This window comes from Oncorhynchus masou, chromosome 8 (genome assembly GCF_036934945.1).
Source record: "Oncorhynchus masou masou isolate Uvic2021 chromosome 8, UVic_Omas_1.1, whole genome shotgun sequence".
Classification (NCBI taxonomy): Eukaryota; Metazoa; Chordata; class Actinopteri; order Salmoniformes; family Salmonidae; genus Oncorhynchus; species Oncorhynchus masou.
Window position 1 is genome coordinate 14,348,641 of NC_088219.1, and position 18,576 is coordinate 14,367,216.

At 44.0% G+C, this 18,576-nt stretch overlaps 1 protein-coding gene across 1 annotated transcript in view; it reads right to left on the reverse strand.

Moving 5' to 3' along the window:
• Positions 1-18,576, reverse strand: part of LOC135543760 (neurexin-2-like) — a 267,499-nt gene that overhangs the window by 13,504 nt on the left and 235,419 nt on the right. Inside the window, exons 15-17 of the mRNA XM_064971111.1 lie at positions 5,430-5,519; positions 3,185-3,513; positions 197-281 (exon numbers count right to left, since the gene is read on the reverse strand). Of these exons, the coding sequence (XP_064827183.1) occupies positions 197-281; positions 3,185-3,513; positions 5,430-5,519 (504 nt within the window). The remainder of the gene's footprint in view (positions 1-196; positions 282-3,184; positions 3,514-5,429; positions 5,520-18,576) is intronic.

Consider the following 18,576-nt stretch of genomic DNA (forward strand, 5'->3'; position numbering starts at 1 on the left):
AAACTTAACAGTAGCGATAATAAGGCTAGCTAGATCAAGAACCATACGATGTATCCATGAGCTGGTTAAAACGAGCCTACTGGTCCCTAGTGTCGGAAGACACCCGGTAGAGTAGGGGAGCTCCTGCTTCCTCCCGGTCCCTCCTGGGCCTTGATATGACACTAAACCCCAGGCCAGGGCTGACAGACAGACTCACCTGTTCCAGGCTCACACTCCTCCAGATCCTCGTCATCACTGGGACACTCAGCAGACGCCACCAAGATGTCATCCGAGTTCTGAGACTGTGGAGGAGAGGACACAACGTTGGTGGCATTGTGATCGATACTGCCTTTTACCAGGATCTTTAAAACCCTTAGTTGTCAATGTCAGACATGAATAAAACAATAATACAAAGGTGTTCCAAAAAAATAAACTTAAAGTGAAACTTCATTATTTGAGAATTCTAAAACAGCTAGTCTGGAGTATTGCAGCCATTGCAGTTTCCACCAGCTCAGTAGTATAATAAAAATCCATTATAGGCATGGATTCAATTTCACAGGGTTAGATCCATGATGCAATGATTGTGCTCAAATGTATGCATTCAACAATATCCTGGACTACAGAAGCTATATAAATATCACATAGTTTGACCAGATTACATTAATGCATCACTTGCTCCTCACATGTCAAGGCACAGCCAACTCATGATAAATCATATCCACACAGGTTGGGTATGAGACACCGCTATTTGACAGCTCTCACATACAGTACATTATTCATTGGCCTGCCCGGAGCGCTTTTCAAAGAATGTAGTTACTACAAGCAACCACTAGGTGTAGCCAAAACCTAAAGCTGTCTGGCATTATGACCTTCAGAAAGATCAATGAAATTCAACCGGGGCTTGAGAAATCTAGTCTATGTAAATCTATGCTAATGATCTCGATTTACATAGACAGGGAAGTAAGCAGTTAGGCCATGATTGACATCAATGTTTCTCCTTCAATATCATATGGACAGGCCTATTACCAACTTATTCAGCTGGAGGAAGGAGCCTTTAGCCCGCCGCACCATATCAATGCATTTACAGACAGACACATGGAATGTGTCCGGAACTAGACATGCTTGCTGGGCCATAGCTATTACAGAGTACAATCATCCAGCCAATGTGCTTTTAAGACATTTGGGGCCATAGTTAGTGTTTTAAAGGGTTTCAACGCTATGTTTTGTTCTCAATAAACCTTCAGTAACTGTGATGAGAACAGATTGGTTTGCCGTTTGAAACGGTAGGACGATTAAAGAGTTGTCTTGTTTGGCACTTGTGTCTTGCTCTCTAATCCACACCGCACCGTTGCGGCATTTTGAGTCTCTATTTAAAATATGCTGTTTTGCTGTTATTAGATCTGCCTGACTGCATTCATAAAGCAATTAGTACCTCCTCCCTGTGTTTGTATATGCAACGCCGGAGTTTCATAAGACATGTTCATTGTTTATGGTGGCATTGGAGGTTTTATTAACTTGGTTTGTTTTGGAAATGTATGACATGACACCATAACTTATGTTCAGCCCGGAGACAAATCACATTAAAAGGAACCACTATCTGAGAAATAAATACAGCATTGCATATTCCACCACTGTCGTCTAATGGTACAGAGGCAGTTGACCGTGTTGCTCTGTAACATGCCCATAGGAGTCCTGCTGTCTTAACCCTACGGAGTACAGGATGGAGGATACATCCTAACCACAACAGAGGGGAGTGGATTGCCAAGTGATTACACAGGTGTTTGTCTCTCCCATTCAGAGTGTTAGAGAAAAGCATGATAAACAGTCATTTCCTACTTTTAATATATTTTAGACTTGTACTGTTTCATTTTTTTTGATAACCTCTCTTTCCATGTGACTGAAGTTGATTTAAATATTCAGATAGCTCATGAATGTAACTTATGTTTTCGTGTGTTGAGAGGGCAAGCGTGGTAGTTAGCCTCATTCTGATGGGAGCCTAATAACAGTCTCTCTGTAAACCCTCTCCTGGTCTCCCTAGGGCTATTTACATTCGGCAAGACTGGATTAAAGCTACTTAAAGGTTCTACGTGGGGTTGAATTTAGGTTCATCAACATTCATGCAAATGACTACCGGATGGCTGGATATGGAAATAGGCATTTTAGTCGTGATTGGCATAAATTGTTATTGAGCGTGACCTTCCTTCATCTCTTGATGAACAAAGTCGAAGGCTGAGCATATAAGGTTTATTCCAAGGAATGGGGGAACAGAGGATGGTGGTCTCTTGACAATTTACACTGAACGTGGTAAATTGTCAATCTATGTGGATCTATGTGCCCAGGGGCGGACTAATAATAGTCAATGTAGAAAAATATTGTAGCTTTATCTGCTAAAATCCCTGTAAATCTAGCTTTTTGGGGATTTGAAAAGAAAGAAAGAGAAGCATCACATCTCTGAGGGAGTTGACTTCCACAGGGTGTGCGAGTTGTGTAACTGCTGTGCACTGTTACCACGGTATTTAAAGGCACAATACAAACACACAAGTGGAAGTGAATGCATTTCCCCATCAGAGAGAGAAGCCCATATTTCACCTTGGAATGACAGTTTAACAAACCAGCAATTGGAAAAACACGTTCAATAGAGAGCGAACCTATGTTCAAAAACATGTCTAGGTCCAGTGCTTTGTCTGTGTTCCCTTATTGAAAATCTCTTGGTTTTAATGAGTAATTACTGCCTCTTATTGGCAGAGGCAAGCAGCATGGTTATGTTGAAAATGTGCAAGGGAATTGAGAGACATGGAGATTGTTCCTGTGAAAGTGTTCTTGAAGGGTCATTTTTGTACTGCTCTCTGATTTGTCTGCCTGTTGAGCTTTTATGTAGATGGAGCGTCTGTCTCATACAGCCAACCTCCTGGGAAAGGACACACAGTTTGTCTGTCTATCTGTCTGGTGGAGTATCTTCACAGAACTCTCCCATCTAAACGGTTACTTATGCTGTCGGCCTAATGTTTATCCCTCAAACTAGCTCACCCACAGTTCTGTCAGAATCACCTCGAGCATTAGGAGAAGACCGTACAGTTCCAATGTTAAAGCCAGGATTCATTAGCCATCATTACATCACCTCTTGCACCATTGGTCACTAATAATGTTCAACATGGCCCTAGTACCCTGCCCTGCTTACAAGCTCCCACTCGGCCCTCCCTCTGACCTGGGAGATGCTCTCCCTCATGCTGGGGGAGCGTTGCCTGCGGGTGGTGGTGGTGGCCATGGTGGTGGTGGTCTCCATGATGGTGGTGGACATGTCGGAGACAGCCAGTGGGGTGGTGGAGGTGGTCTCAGTGGTCAGCACTGACAGTGAGTCTCCCACCAGCCTCAGGTTCCCCTCAGCCTGGACACTGGGGTCACTCTCTGCCGCCAGCTTAAGCACCTGCAGGCCGTTATAGTAGAGACCAGAGATCTGGCCCTGGAACGGCCTGCCCTTATCCTGACCCCCGATCTTTATCGCTGCCTGGCTGTTGAAGATGGTCAGCTGTCGTCCTATAGTGTGGTAAAGGAAGAGGAGAAAGAGAGATAGAGAAAGAAAGAGATAGAAGTGGAGAGAGAGAGACAGACACAAACAGGCAGACATCCAATTACATTTAAGCAATAAGGCCCGAGGGGGTGTAGTATATGGCCAATATACAACATCTGAGGGCCTTTCTTAGGCACGACGCAAAGAGGTGTGCCTGGACACAGCCCTTAGCCGTGGTATATTGGCCATATACTGTACCACAAACCCCCGAGGTGCCTTATTGCTACTATAAACTGGTTACCAATGTGATTAGAGCAGTAAAAATAAATGTTTTGTCATACCCGTGGTATATGGTCTGATATACCACGGCTGTCAGCCAATCAGCATTCAGGGTGTGAACCACCCAGTTTATAATATGAGTTATACCGTGCTAAAGATTCAGAAGGGCCTTAGTAAAATGTTGTGATAGGCATGTTAACACCTTGTCTGGAATGTTAAATTCAATCAAAGTGGTCTGGTTTGTATTTAGCATATTTCTAATCAGCCGTCTTATTGGCACAGAGCAAGAGCCCAATATGCTCTGAGGGTAATCTGTGGTTAGTTTGAATGTTAAATTGGTACAACAACTGGTTAGTGTTTAAAAGCAGAGTTCGTAACTTGGCTTGATCCTGGTCATAGGGTCAACAAAGGGTATTTTCAAATGGGTTAAGTCTTTGCAAGAGGGGAAGGTGGCACAATAGTGGGTATACTTTGAATTGAATTGAGCTTTCAGTGTGTTCACAGAGAGTAATGGAGAGAAAGGAGAGTCATGGGAAAGTGTAAGCACATAACTTCCCTTCATAAAACACAGGAAGTCGTTTCTTTGAATTGATGGACAACTAGGGACTGGGCATTTCTCCTTTATCCTCTCGGTCAGAGGCTGGTGGACCAATCAGTGATGTTTCTCTGGAGCAGCACTGACAATAAGCACTGTTACTGTTAAATCATCACTCGGTGAGATCAGCATGTTGAGAGAGGGTCATGTAATGTGTGTCCTTATCAGGAGAATGCTGATTAACTACGTAGCTATGCAGTGTTGCACTGACAGTAATTTACCTGTCTGTCAGGGTCTCAGCCCCTTTGTTCCTGAACATGTCTGTGATATGGTTGCCAAGATGCAGGGAAATCATCTGGAGGTATAGTAGGGAGAGTATAGTGGTGTTTAGTGGGGTCACATTAGCGTGGGGCTTTTAGCATTGCCAATTAACCGCAGCGTGGACTATACATGAAGCATCCAGTTTAGAGAATTTAGAGAGACCAGGATGTTAATTTAAATGGAAGGTTTACTGTGAGATACTGTAATACCTTGTTGTAAGAACCACCACCTTTAGATGAAATGTTCCTTTACCAGCTAATTATTCCAGTTGTCTAGCAGGTTAGTTATCATTATCAGCAATGATGTTCGCATCACAAGAATAATAAACAGATAATAACAATGTAATAAAATCAGCAGCATCTAATTAAACACAGTAATTAGGAGGGACTTTGTTGGAGGGTTAGTCAGGGGTTATGTTTATTTAGTTAAATAGTTTTAAAATCTCTGAAGAGGTGCAGCATTCCCAGAAGGTCTGGGGATGGCAAAGGATACCTGGTAGATGTACTGTCTGTCTCCCATGATACTAAATGGCATTAGGTAAGTTATTCTAAATGGCTATCGGTTATATGGCTGAGATGACTGTTTCCCATCATAGTCACAACCATCCACAGTCAATTGCAGTCCAGTCCCAAACAAACCCAACATGCTGGCATCTGTATCTCTATACTGTACATACAGTGGGTAACAGCAATCCATCCTTTGCTTGCCACCTTTGTCTCTTAGCACTGCACCTCTTACAGGGATTAGACAGAGGGATTTAAACTGGATTTAGCAACTGTTTAATGGATGAATTCATTTTTTGTTTACCTTTGTCGAGTAGCCACTCGTCAACTACCCGACCAAGTCGGTATGGGATTCTTTGTCTAGCAATAGCCAGGCGCTCATTATCAAAGTTCCCTTCAAAGAATTTGGAGAGACAGATTAGAGGTTAAAGTCTGGAAGTTGAAAGATCACAAGGTTAGAGACAGGGCATCATATGACTGACACGTTTAGCAAGTTAGCAATTTTAACCAGCTTCAGGTTTCAAAACTTGTGCTTTACTTATTGGTATTTATTAAAAGGGACAGCAACAAAGGGCAGACTAGTTAGAATGGTGTTTAGTTTTATTTATAAACTTCTGAGCTGGTTCATTTAGTGGGGATTGGTGTATTTATGAACGTTTTAACCAAGCATCAGGGTTTAAATGCAAACAAAATGGAAGAACAGATATAACTGTACTTGGGAGAAATCAGCAAGGGAGAAACAACGCATGCAACATCAATTCACAATTTCACCTTTAGAGCCATGAACACAGTTTAAGTAAATTGCAGGAAGAGATTTTCTGGTTGTTATCATCTCAATGGAAGGGCATTACTATGGTGATTATTACTGTTAGGGGAAGTCACCGAGCAGGGTTCATTATTCTTGAAGAAAGTGATTCATGATAGCATAAAAATGTGATACACAGACATTACAATCAACTGCTAGTTACTCAGAAAAACAAAAGTTGACACACCTACTCATTCAAGGGTTTGTCTATATTTCAACTATTTTCTATGTTGTAGAATAATAGTGAAGACATCAAAACTATGAAATAACACATTATAGAATGATGTAGGAACCAAAAAAGTGTTAAACAAATCAAAATATATTTTATATTCTTCAAAGTAGCCACCCCTTGCCTTGATGACAGCTTTGCACACTCTTGGCATTCTCTCAACCAGCTTCATGAGGAATGCTTTTCCAACAGTCTTGAAGGAGTTCCCACATATGCTGAGCACTTGTTGGCTGCTTTTCCTTCACTCTGCGGTCCAATTCATCCCAAACTCAATTGTGTTGAGGTCGGGTGATTGTGGAGGTCATGTCATCTGATTCCATCAATCTCCTTCTTGGTCAAAAATGCCTTACACAACAATCTGAGGTGCAATCTGAGGTGCAGTTAACTCTAATTAACTAATACTATGCAACAGAGGTAACTCTGGGTCTTCCTTTCCTGTGGCGGTCCTCATGAGAGCCAGTTTCATCATAGCGATTGATGGTTGTTGAGAATGCACTTGTCCTGGTAATCTGTCTGGCTTTGCGACCTTGTGAATGTTAACCTGTTTAAAGGTCTTACTCACATCAGCTACGGAGAGCGTGAACACACAGCAGTCCGGAACAGTCATGTAGCTTATCACCTGCTTCATCTGACCACTTCCATATTGAGTGTGCCACTGCTACTACCTGTTTGAGTTTTTTCTTGTAAGCAGGAATCAGGAGGATAGAGTTACACTTACAGGTATATTTTCCAAATGGAGGGCGAGGGAGAGCTTTGTATGCGTCTCTGTGTGTAGAGCAAAGGTGATCTAGAGTTTTTATTTACCTCTAGTTGCATAGGTGATATGCTGGTAGAAATGAGGTAAAACAGATTTCAGTTTTCCTGCATTAATGTCGCCGGCCACTAGGAGCTCCATCTCTGGGTGAGCATTTCCTTTTTTGCATGCGGCCCTTTACAGCTCGTTGAGAGCGGTCTTTGTGCTAGCATCAGTTTCTGGTGGTAAAATAGACAGCTACAAAAATATATATGAAAATGATCTTGGTAAATAGTATGGTTACAGCTTATCGTTAGGTATTCTAACTCAGGCGAGCAGAATCTTGGGACTTCCTTAATATTTGAGATCGCTCACCAGTTGTGAGCCAACCCCTCCCTTGAGCTTCCCCGATGCCACCATTCTGTCCTGATGATGTATAGAAAAACCAGCTAGATTTATATTTACCATGTCCTTGTTCAGTCATGACTCAGAGAACCATAGGATATTACAGTTCTTCAGATCACTTTGATAGGATAGTCGCGCACGGAGCTCATCCAGTTTTTTCTCCAGTGACTGCATGTTCGCCAATATAACTATTTATCCAATCTCCGACGTAGTCTCGTTAGGTATCCCGCAATGTGGCCTGAATAGAGTACAACAGTATGAGTCATAATACCCATTGCAAGATGGCGCCGACAAGGATGGTTGCCTTGCTTCGAGTCCTTAGGAAACTATGAAGTATTTTTTTTAAATGTATTATTTCTTACATTGTTACCCCAGGAAATATTAACTCTAATTGCATACAGTCGGGAGGAACTATTGGATATAAGAGCGACGTCAACTTGACAACATTACGACCAGGAAAACAACTTTCCCCAAGCAGATCCATTGTTCATACCACCATGCAGGACATTGGATCTAATCCCAGAGGCCAACCCAAAACAACATCGCCGCAAAAGAGGTAGACGGAGCGGCCTCCTGGTCAGTCTTCAAAGGAGTGCACACCGCCTACCACTTCCGAGTATTCTACTCGCCAATGTCCAGTCTCTAGACAACAAGGTGGATGAAATAATGTCAAGGGTTGCCTTCCAGAGAGACATCAGAGATTGTAACATTCTCTGTTTCACGGAAACATGGCTCTCTCGGGATATATTGTTGGAGGTATGCCACTGGGTTTCTTCATGCATCGCGCTGACAGAAACACCTCTCTGGGAAGAAGAAGGGCGGGGGTGTATGCTTCATGATTAACGACTCATGGTATAACCATAACAACATACAGAAACTCAAGTCCTTCTGCTCACCCGACCTAGAATTCCTTACAATCAAATGCCGACCATATCATCTCCCAAGACAATTCTCGTCAGATATCGTCACAGCTGTGTATATACCCCCTCAAGCAGACACCACAACTGCCCTCAAGGAACCTCACTGGACTCTATGAAAACTGGAAACCATATATCCTGAGGCTGCATTTATTGTAGCTGGGGATTTTAACAAATTTGAGAACAAGGCTAAACTAAATTCTATCAGCATATTGATTGCAGCACTCACGCGGGCAATACACTTGATCACTGCTACTCTAACTTCCGCGATGCATACAAAGTCCTCCCCCGCCCTCCCTTCTGCAAATCCGACCACGACGCCATCTTACTCCTACCGTCTTATAGACAGAAACTCAAACAGGATGTACCAGTGACAAGAACCATTCAACGCTGGTCTGACCAATCGGAATCCACGCTTTAAGTTTGTTTTGATCACGCGGACTGGGATATGTTTGGGCCAGCCTCAGAGAACAACATTGATCTATACGCTGACTTGTTGAGTGATTTTATAGGGAATTGCAATGGAGATGTTGTACCCACTTTGACTATTAAAACCTACCTTAACCTATCTCTAAAGTGGAGTCGCAATTCAACGGCCCTGACACGAGACGCATGTGTTTGTGACAAATAAAATTGGATTTTTTAATCTTGCTCTGATTTGTCATCCTGAGGGTCCCAGAGATAAAATGTAGCATAGGATTTTTTGGTAAAAATCCATTTTTATATTCAAATGTAGGATCTGGGATCTACAGTTTGAACCCCTGCTGTCTTTAGATGAACACAAAGTGTCAACCAGAGAATAAATGCAGGAGTTTGCAGGGATTTGTAGTTTTGCATGATATCTAATTTGAAGCTACTAAGCATTTCCGAATCTGAGAGTAAATAGAGCCAAAGATATTGAAAAAAGTCACCTTGTCTGAGAGAGATATACATGGTTATTAAAACCACAGGCCTTATTTTAAGTGTTTCTAAAAATACTCTATTGGAAAAATAAATGGTGGGGAAACTATTTGTGTCACGCCCTGATCTGTTTCACCTGTCCTCGTGCTCGACTCCACCCCCCTCTAGGTGTCGCCCGTCTTCTCCACTTCTCCTCTGGGTATTTATACCTGTGTTTTCTGTCTGTCTGTGCCAGTTCGTCTTGTTTGTCAAGCTTACCAGCGGTTGTCCTGTCAGCTCCTGTCTTTTCCCAGCCTTTCTTTTTCTCGTCTTCCTGGTTTTTGACCCTTGTCTGTCCTGACCCTGTACCCGCCCGCCTGACCTCACTGCCTGTCCCTGACCCTGCCTGCCATCCTGTACCTTTGCTCCACCTATCTGGATTACTGAACTCTGCCTGACCCTGATGCCTGTCGTCCTGTACCTTAGCTCCTACTCTGGATTACTGAACTCTGCCTGACCCTGATGCCTGCCGTCCTGTACCTTAGCTCCTACTCTGGATTACTGAACTCTGCCTGACCCTGATGCCTGCCGTCCTGTACCTTTGCTCCTACTCTGGATTACTGAACTCTCCCTGACCCTGATGCCTGCCGTCCTGTACTTTAGCTCCTACTCTGGATTACTGAACTCTGCCTGACCCTGATGCCTGCCGTCCTGTACCTTAGCTCCTACTCTGGATTACTGAACTCTGCCTGACCCTGATGCCTGCCGTCCTGTACTTTAGCTCCTACTCTGGATTACTGAACTCTGCCTGACCCTGATGCCTGCCGTCCTGTATCTTTGCTCCTACTCTGGATTATCGACCCCTGCCTACCTTGACCTGTCATTTGCCTGCCCCTGTTGTTACAATTTGAACAATGTTCCCTGTTTGACCGCTAGGTTTTTTGGTTATTATATCACCTCCATTGTGGGGCTCTATAGCGTCCTCTCCTCTTTCTTTGAGTGTTGGTGATTTGGGCCTGGTCGGTGATAATCAATATGTCTTTCGCCTCTGACTCATGGAAGTAGAAGTTTAGTGATAGCTGTTCTGATGTCCAGAAGCTCTTTATGGTCGAAGGAAACCATGGTGGAAACATTATGTAGAAGAAAAGTTCAGATCAGAGAAAAAAAAATACAGAAAATAGCACAATTATCCAGGAGCCAATAAAACAGCTGTTATTCACTCCAGCCTCATTTCATCATTGGATTACACATCTTGTATCAGACTAAAAATGAAATAACGTTCCCAAATGTCACGAATACCACCGAAGGTGGCTCCCCTTCCTGCTCGGGTGGCGCTCGGCGGTCTATTAGCTGCCACCGATCCCTTTTTCCTTTTCGTTTGTTTTTGTCTAATTGTCTTCACCTGTTCCTTGTTTGGGTTTTGGGATGGGTGTTATTTAAGTTCGTTTTGCCCGCTGGTGTTTGTGCGGACTTGTTGGTTGTTACGTTTGGTGATGTATCGTGTTTTGGTTTTGGGTTTTTCGCTGTCCAGTGTGCGTCTAGGTCAATCACTGACTGGGTTAATGCCCCAGAGGTGGCATGCCAAAGTGGATGAGGTAGCCAACATAAAATAAAAACCTTTGGTAAAACTAGCCTTGAGCCGCCCTCCACTTGATAAAAACCTTGGCTGTACTGTAACTAAACCTCTGCTGTAACTCTGTAATGTACAGTTCATTTTACCCTGGTCTTCTACACTTAACAGATATAAAGACATGCATGTATCAAAACTCAAAACACACACACAACTCCTACCATAAAGATAAAGTACAAAGAAATGCTTGGGCCAAATGTGGGCATCCAACTGATTGAGTAACTACACAACACATGTTATAGTCTGATTATGTACTGAATATTCAGACAATGTGTTCCTGAGGAACCACATGAATGGAGTGGAGAAGACGAGAGTTCTCGTTCATTGAGAAAAGGTGAAAGTATAATCTATATCTAAATAGGTAGAGAAGAAGGGAAATAGAATCTATATCTAAGTAGTTAGAGAAGAGGTGAAAGCAGAATCTATATCTAAGTAGTTAGAGAAGAGGTGAAAGCAGAATCTATATCTAAGTAGTTAGAGAAGAGGTGAAAGCAGAATCTATATCTAAGTAGTTAGAGAAGAGGTGAAAGTAGAATCTATATCTAAGTAGTTAGAGAAGAGGTGAAAGCAGAATCTATATCTAAATATGTAGAGAAGAGGGGAAATAGAATCTATATCTAAGTAGTTAGAGAAGAGGTGAAAGCAGAATCTATATCTAAGTAGTTAGAGAAGAGGTGAAAGCAGAATCTATATCTAAGTAGTTAGAGAAGAGGTGAAAGCAGAATCTATATCTAAGTAGTTAGAGAAGAGGTGAAAGTAGAATCTATATCTAAGTAGTTAGAGAAGAGGTGAAAGCAGAATCTATATATAAATATGTAGAGAAGAGGTGAAAGTAGAATCTATATCTAAATATGTAGAGAAGAGGGGAAAGTAGAATCTATATCTAAGTAGTTAGAGAAGAGGGGAAAGTAGAATCTATATCTAAGTAGTTAGAGAAGAGGGGAAAGTAGAATCTATATCTAAGTAGTTCGGGAAGAGGGGAAAGTAGAATCTTTATCTAAGTAGTTAGAGAAGAGGGGAAGTAGAATCTATATATAAATATTTAGAGAAGAGGGGAAAGTAGAATCTATATCTAAGTAGTTAGAGAAGAGGGGAAAGTAGAATCTATATCTAAGTAGCTTTAGAGAAATGGTGAAAGTAGAATCTATATCTAAGTAGCTTTAGAGAAATGGTGAAAGTAGAATCTATATCTAAGTAGTTAGAGAAGTTTTGAAAGTAGAATCTATATCTAAGTAGGTAGAGAGGTTTTGAAAGTAGAATCTATATCTAAGTAGTTAGAGAAAGTTTTGAAAGTAGAATCTATATCTAAGTAGTTAGAGAAGAGGTGAAATTAGAATCTATATATAAATATGTAGAGAAGAGGGGAAAGTAGATTCTATATCTAAGTAGCTTTAGAGAAATGGTGAAAGTAGAATCTATATCTAAGTAGCTTTAGAGAAATGGTGAAAGTAGAATCTATATCTAAGTAGTTAGAGAAATGGTGAAAGTAGAATCTATATCTAAGTAGTTAGAGAAGAGGTGAAAGTAGAATCTATATCTAAGTAGTTAGAGAAGAGGTGAAAGTAGAATCTATATCTAAGTAGTTAGAGAAATGGTGAAAGTAGAATCTATATCTAAGTAGTTAGAAAAATGGTGAAAGTAGAATCTATATCTAAGTAGTTAGAGAAGAGGTGAAAGTGGAATTTATATCTAAGTAGTTAGAGAAGAGGTGAAAGTAGAATCTATATATAAGTAGTTAGAGAAGAGGTGAAAGCAAATCAAAATCAAATCAAATTTTATTTGTCACATACACATGGTTAGCAGATGTCAATGCGAGTGTAGCGAAATGCTTGTGCTTCAAGTTCCGACAATGCAGTAATAACCAACAAGTAATCTAACTAACAATTCCTAAACTACTGTCTTATACACAGTGTAAGGGGATAAAGAATATGTACATAAGGATATATGAATGAGTGATGGTACAGAGCAGCATAGGCAAGATACAGTAGATGGTATTGAGTACAGTATATACATATGAGATTAGTATGTAAACAAAGTGGCATAGTTAAAGTGGCTAGTGATACATGTATTACATAAGGATGCAGTCGATGATATAGAGTACAGTATATACGTATGCATATGAGATGAATAATGTAGGGTAAGTAACATTATATAAGGTAGCATTGTTTAAAGTGGCTAGTGATATATTTACATCATTTCCCATCAATTCCCATTTTTAAAGTGGCTGGAGTTGAGTCAGTGTCAGTGTGTTGGCAGCAGCCACTCGATGTTAGTGGTGGCTGTTTAACAGTCTGATGGCCTTGAGATAGAAGCTGTTTTTCAGTCTCTCGGTCCCAGCTTTGATGCACCTGTACTGACCTCGCCTTCTGGATGATAGCGGGGTGAACAGGCAGTGGCTCGGGTGGTTGATGTCCTTGATGATCTTTATGGCCTTCCTGTAACATCGGGTGGTGTAGGTGTCCTGGAGGGCAGGTAGCTTGCCCCCGGTGATGCATTGTGCAGACCTCACTACCCTCTGGAGAGCCTTACGGTTGAGGGCGGAGCAGTTGCCGTACCAGGCGGTGATACAGCCCGCCAGGATGCTCTCGATTGTGCATCTGTAGAAGTTTGTGAGTGCTTTTGGTGACAAGCCAAATTTATTCAGCCTCCTGAGGTTGAAGAGGCGCTGCTGCGCCTTCTTCACGATGCTGTCTGTGTGAGTGGACCAATTCAGTTTGTCTGTGATGTGTATGCCGAGGAACTTAAAACTTGCTACTCTCTCCACTACTGTTCCATCGATGTGGATAGGGGGGTGTTCCCTCTGCTGTTTCCTGAAGTCCACAATCATTTACATTTACATTTACATTTAAGTCATTTAGCAGACGCTCTTATCCAGAGCGACTTACAAATTGGTGAATTCACCTTCTGACATCCAGTGAAACAGCCAATTTACAATAGTGCATCTAAATCATCTCCTTAGTTTTGTTGACGTGGAGTGTGAGGTTATTTTCCTGACACCACACTCCGAGGGCCCTCACCTCCTCCCTGTAGGCCGTCTCGTCGTTGTTGGTAATCAAGCCTACCACTGTTGTGTCGTCCGCAAACTTGATGATTGAGTTGGAGGCGTGCGTGGCCACGCAGTCGTGGGTGAACAGGGAGTACAGGAGAGGGCTCAGAACGCACCCTTGTGGGGCCCCAGTGTTGAGGATCAGCGGGGAGGAGATGTTGTTACCTACCCTCACCACCTGGGGGCGACCCGTCAGGAAGTCCAGTACCCACTTGCACAGGGCGGGGTCGAGACCCAGGGTCTCGAGCTTGATGACGAGCTTGGAGGGTACTATGGTGTTGAATGCCGAGCTGTAGTCGATGAACAGCATTCTCACATAGGTATTCCTCTTGTCCAGATGGGTTAGGGCAGTGTGCAGTGTGGTTGAGATTGCATCGTCTGTGGACCTATTTGGGCGGTAAGCAAATTGGAGTGGGTCTAGGGTGTCAGGTAGGGTGGAGGTGATATGGTCCTTGACTAGTCTCTCAAAGCACTTCATGATGGCGGAAGTGAGTGCTACGGGGCGGTAGTCGTTTAGCTCAGTTACCTTAGCTTTCTTGGGAACAGGAACAATGGTGGCCCTCTTGAAGCATGTGGGAACAGCAGACTGGTATAGGGATTGATTGAATATGCCCGTAAACACACCAGCCAGCTGGCCTGCGCATGCTCTGAGGGCGCGGCTGGGGATGCCGTCTGGGCCTGCAGCCTTGCGAGGGTTAACACGTTTAAATGTTTTACTCACCTCGGCTGCAGTGAAGGAGAGACCGCATGTTTCCGTTGCAGGCCGTGTCAGTGGCACTGTTTTGTCCTCAAAGCGGGCAAAAAAGTTATTTAGTCTGCCTGGGAGCAAGACATCCTGGTCCGTGACTGGGCTGGATTTCTTCCTGTAGTCCGTGATTGACTGTAGACCCTGCCACATGCCTCTTGTGTCTGAGCCGTTGAATTGAGATTCTACTTTGTCTCTGTACTGACGCTTAGCTTGTTTGATAGCCTTACGGAGGGAATAGCTGCACTGTTTGTATTCAGTCATGTTACCAGACACCTTGCCCTGATTGAAAGCAGTGGTTCGCGCTTTCAGTTTCACGCGAATGCTGCCATCAATCCACGGTTTCTGGTTAGGGAATGTTTTAATCGTTGCTATGGGAACGACATCTTTAACGCACGTTCTAAAGAACTCGCACACCGAATCAGCGTATTCGTCAATGTTGTTATCTGACGCAATACGAAACATGTCCCAGTCCACGTGATGGAAGCACTCTTGGAGTGTGGAGTCAGCTTGGTCGGACCAGCGTTGGACAGACCTCAGCGTGGGAGCTTCTTTTTTTAGTTTTTGTCTGTAGGCAGGTATCAGCAAAATGGAGTCGTGGTCAGCTTTTCCGAAAGGGGGGCGGGGCAGGGCCTTATATGCGTCGCGGAAGTTAGAGTAACAGTGATCCAAGGTTTTTCCACCCCTGGTTGCGCAATCGATATGCTGATAAAATTTAGGGAGTCTTGTTTTCAGATTAGCCTTGTCAAAATCCCCAGCAACAATGAATGCAGCCTCAGGATAAATGGTTTCCAGTTTGCAAAGAGTTAAATAAAGTTCGTTCAGAGCAATCGATGTGTCTGCTTGGGGGGGGATATATACGGCTGTGATTATAATCGAAGAGAATTCTCTTGGTAGATAATGCGGTCTACATTTGATTGTGAGGAATTCTAAATCAGGTGAACAGAAGGATTTGAGTTCCTGTATGTTTCTTTCATCGCACCATGCCTCGTTAGCCATAAGGCATACACCCCCACCCCTCTTCTTACCAGAAAGGTGTTTGTTTCTGTCGGCGCGATGCGTGGAGAAACCCGTTGGCTGCACCGCTTTGGATAGCGTCTCTCCAGTGAGCCATGTTTCCGTGAAGCACAGAACGTTACAGTCTCTGATGTCCCTCTGGAATGCTACCCTTGCTCGGATTTCATCAACCTTGTTGTCAAGAGACTGGACATTGGCAAGAAGAATGCTAGGAAGTGGGGCACGATGTGCCAGTCTCTGTAGTCTGACCAGAAGACCGCCTCGTTTCCCTCTTTTTCGGAGTCGTTTTTGGGTCGCTGCATGCGATCCATTCCGTTGTCCTGTTTGTAAGGCAGAACACAGGATCGAAAAACATATTCTTGGTCGTACTGATGGTGAGTTGATGCTGATCATATATACAGTAGTTCTTCTCGACTGTATGTAATGAAACCTAAGATGACCTGGGGTACTAATGTAAGAAATAACACGTAAAAAAACAAAAAACTGCATAGTTTCCTAGGAACGCGAAGCGAGGCGGCCATCTCTGTCAGCGCCGTGTCATTAGGGACACGACCCCATAGAGTGGGTTGGTGAACAGAATCTATATCTAAGTAGAATCTATATCTATAGACGGCAGAATCTATATCTAAGTAGTTAGAGAAGAGGGGAAAGTAGAATCTATATCTAAGTAGTTAGAGAAGAGGGGAAAGTAGAATCTATATCTAAGTAGTTAGAGAAGAGGGGAAAGTAGAATCTATATCTAAGTAGTTAGAGAAGAGGGGAAAGTAGAATCTATATCTAAGTAGTTAGAGAAGAGGGGAAAGTAGAATCTATATCTAAGTAGTTAGAGAAGAGGGGAAAGTAGAATCTATATCTAAGTAGTTAGAGAAGAGGGGAAAGTAGAATCTATATCTAAGTAGTTAGAGAAGAGGGGAAAGCAGAATCTATATCTAAGTAGGTAGAGAAGAGGAAAGTTCCATCTATATCTAAGTAGTTAGAGAAGAAAATGAAAGTTGAGAATCTATATCTAAGTAGTTAGAGAATTTGATTTGGAAAGAAACAGAATTATATCTAAGTAGTTAGAGAAGAATGAATCATAAGGATGCAATGTATATTGGATATTGTTTTGGAGCTGATTTGTTAGCTAAAGCATGGAGAAGCAGAATGTGAGAATCAGATGACAGAATGTAGGGCTTGAGAAGAGGGGAAAGTAGAATGTAGGGCTTAGGGACGGGGAACAGAATCGACAGAATGTGAGGGCTTAGGGACGGGGAAAGACGAGAATGTAGGGCTTGGGGATCAGACAACAGAATGTGAGGGCTTAGGAGAAGAGGGGAACAGACGAGTTAGAATGTGAGGGCTTAGGGACGGGGAGACAGAAGAATGTGAGGGCTTGGGGACGGGGAACAGAACAGAATGTGAGGGGTTATCTAACAGACAGAATGTGAGGGCTTAGGGACGGGGAACAGACAGAATGTGAGGGCTTAGGGACGGGGAACAGATGACAGAATGTGAGGGCTTGGGGAGAACAGACAGAATGTGAAAGGGGAACAGACAGAATGTGAGGGCTTATACGGGGAACAGACAGAATGTGAGGGCTTAGGGACGGGGAACAGACAGAATGTGAGGGGTTGGGGACGGGGAACAGACAGAATGTGAGGGGTTGGGGACGGGGAACAGACGAGAATGTGAGGGCTTAGGGACGGGGAACAGACGAGAATGTGAGGGCTTAGGGACGGGGAACAGACAGAATGTGAGGGTTTGGGGACGGGGAACAGACAGAATGTGAGGGCTTAGGGACGAGGGGAACAGACGAGAATGTGAGGGCTTAGGGACGGGGAACAGACAGAATGTGAGGGCTTGGGACGGGGAACAGACGACAGAATGTGAGGGGTTGGGACGGGGAACAGACAGAATGTGAGGGCTTAGGGACGGGGAACAGAAGAATGTGAGGGCTTGGGGACGGGGAACAGACAGAATGTGAGGGCTTGGGGAGGGGAACAGACAGAATGTGAGGGCTTAGGGACGGGAACAGACAGAATGTGAGGGCTTAGGGACGGGGAACAGACAGAATGTGAGGGGTTGGGGACGGGGAACAGACAGAATGTGAAATAACGGGAACAGACACAGAATGTGAGGGCTTAAACGGGGAACAGACGACAGAATGTGAGGGCTTAGGGACGGGGAACAGACAGAATGTGAGGGTTTGGGGACGGGGAACAGACAGAATGTGAGGGCTTAGAGACGGGGAACAGACGACAGAATGTGAGGGCTTAGGGACAGGGAACAGACGACAGAATGTGAGGGCTTAGAGACGGGGAACAGACAGAATGTGAGGGCTTAGGGACAGGGAACAGACAGAATGTGAGGGCTTGGGGACGGGGAACAGATAGAATGTGAGGGCTTAGAGACGGGGAACAGACGACAGAATGTGAGGGCTTAGGGACGGGGAACAGACAGAATGTGAGGGCTTGGGGACGGGGAACAGACGACAGAATGTGAGGGCTTAGGGACAGGGAACAGACGACAGAATGTGAGGGCTTAGGGACGGGGAACAGATGACAGAATGTGAGGGCTTAGGGACGGGGAACAGATGACAGAATGTGAGGTTCTTGGGGACGGGGAACAGACAGAATGTGAGGTTCTTGGGGACGGGGAACAGACAGAATGTGAGGTTCTTGGGGACGGGGAACAGACAGAATGTGAGGGCTTGGGGACGGGGAACAGACGACAGAATGTGAGGGCTTAGGGACAGGGAACAGACGACAGAATGTGAGGGCTTGGGGACGGGGAACAGATGACAGAATGTGAGGGCTTAGGGACGGGGAACAGATGACAGAATGTGAGGTTCTTGGGGACGGGGAACAGACAGAATGTGAGGGCTTAGGGACCGGGAACAGACGACAGAATGTGAGGTTCTTGGGGACGGGGAACAGACGACAGAATGTGAGGGCTTAGGGACGGGGAACAGATGACAGAATGGGGACGGGGAACAGACAGAATGTGAGGGCTTGGGGATGGGGACGGGAACAGACAGACAGAATGTGAGGGCTTGGGGACGGGGAA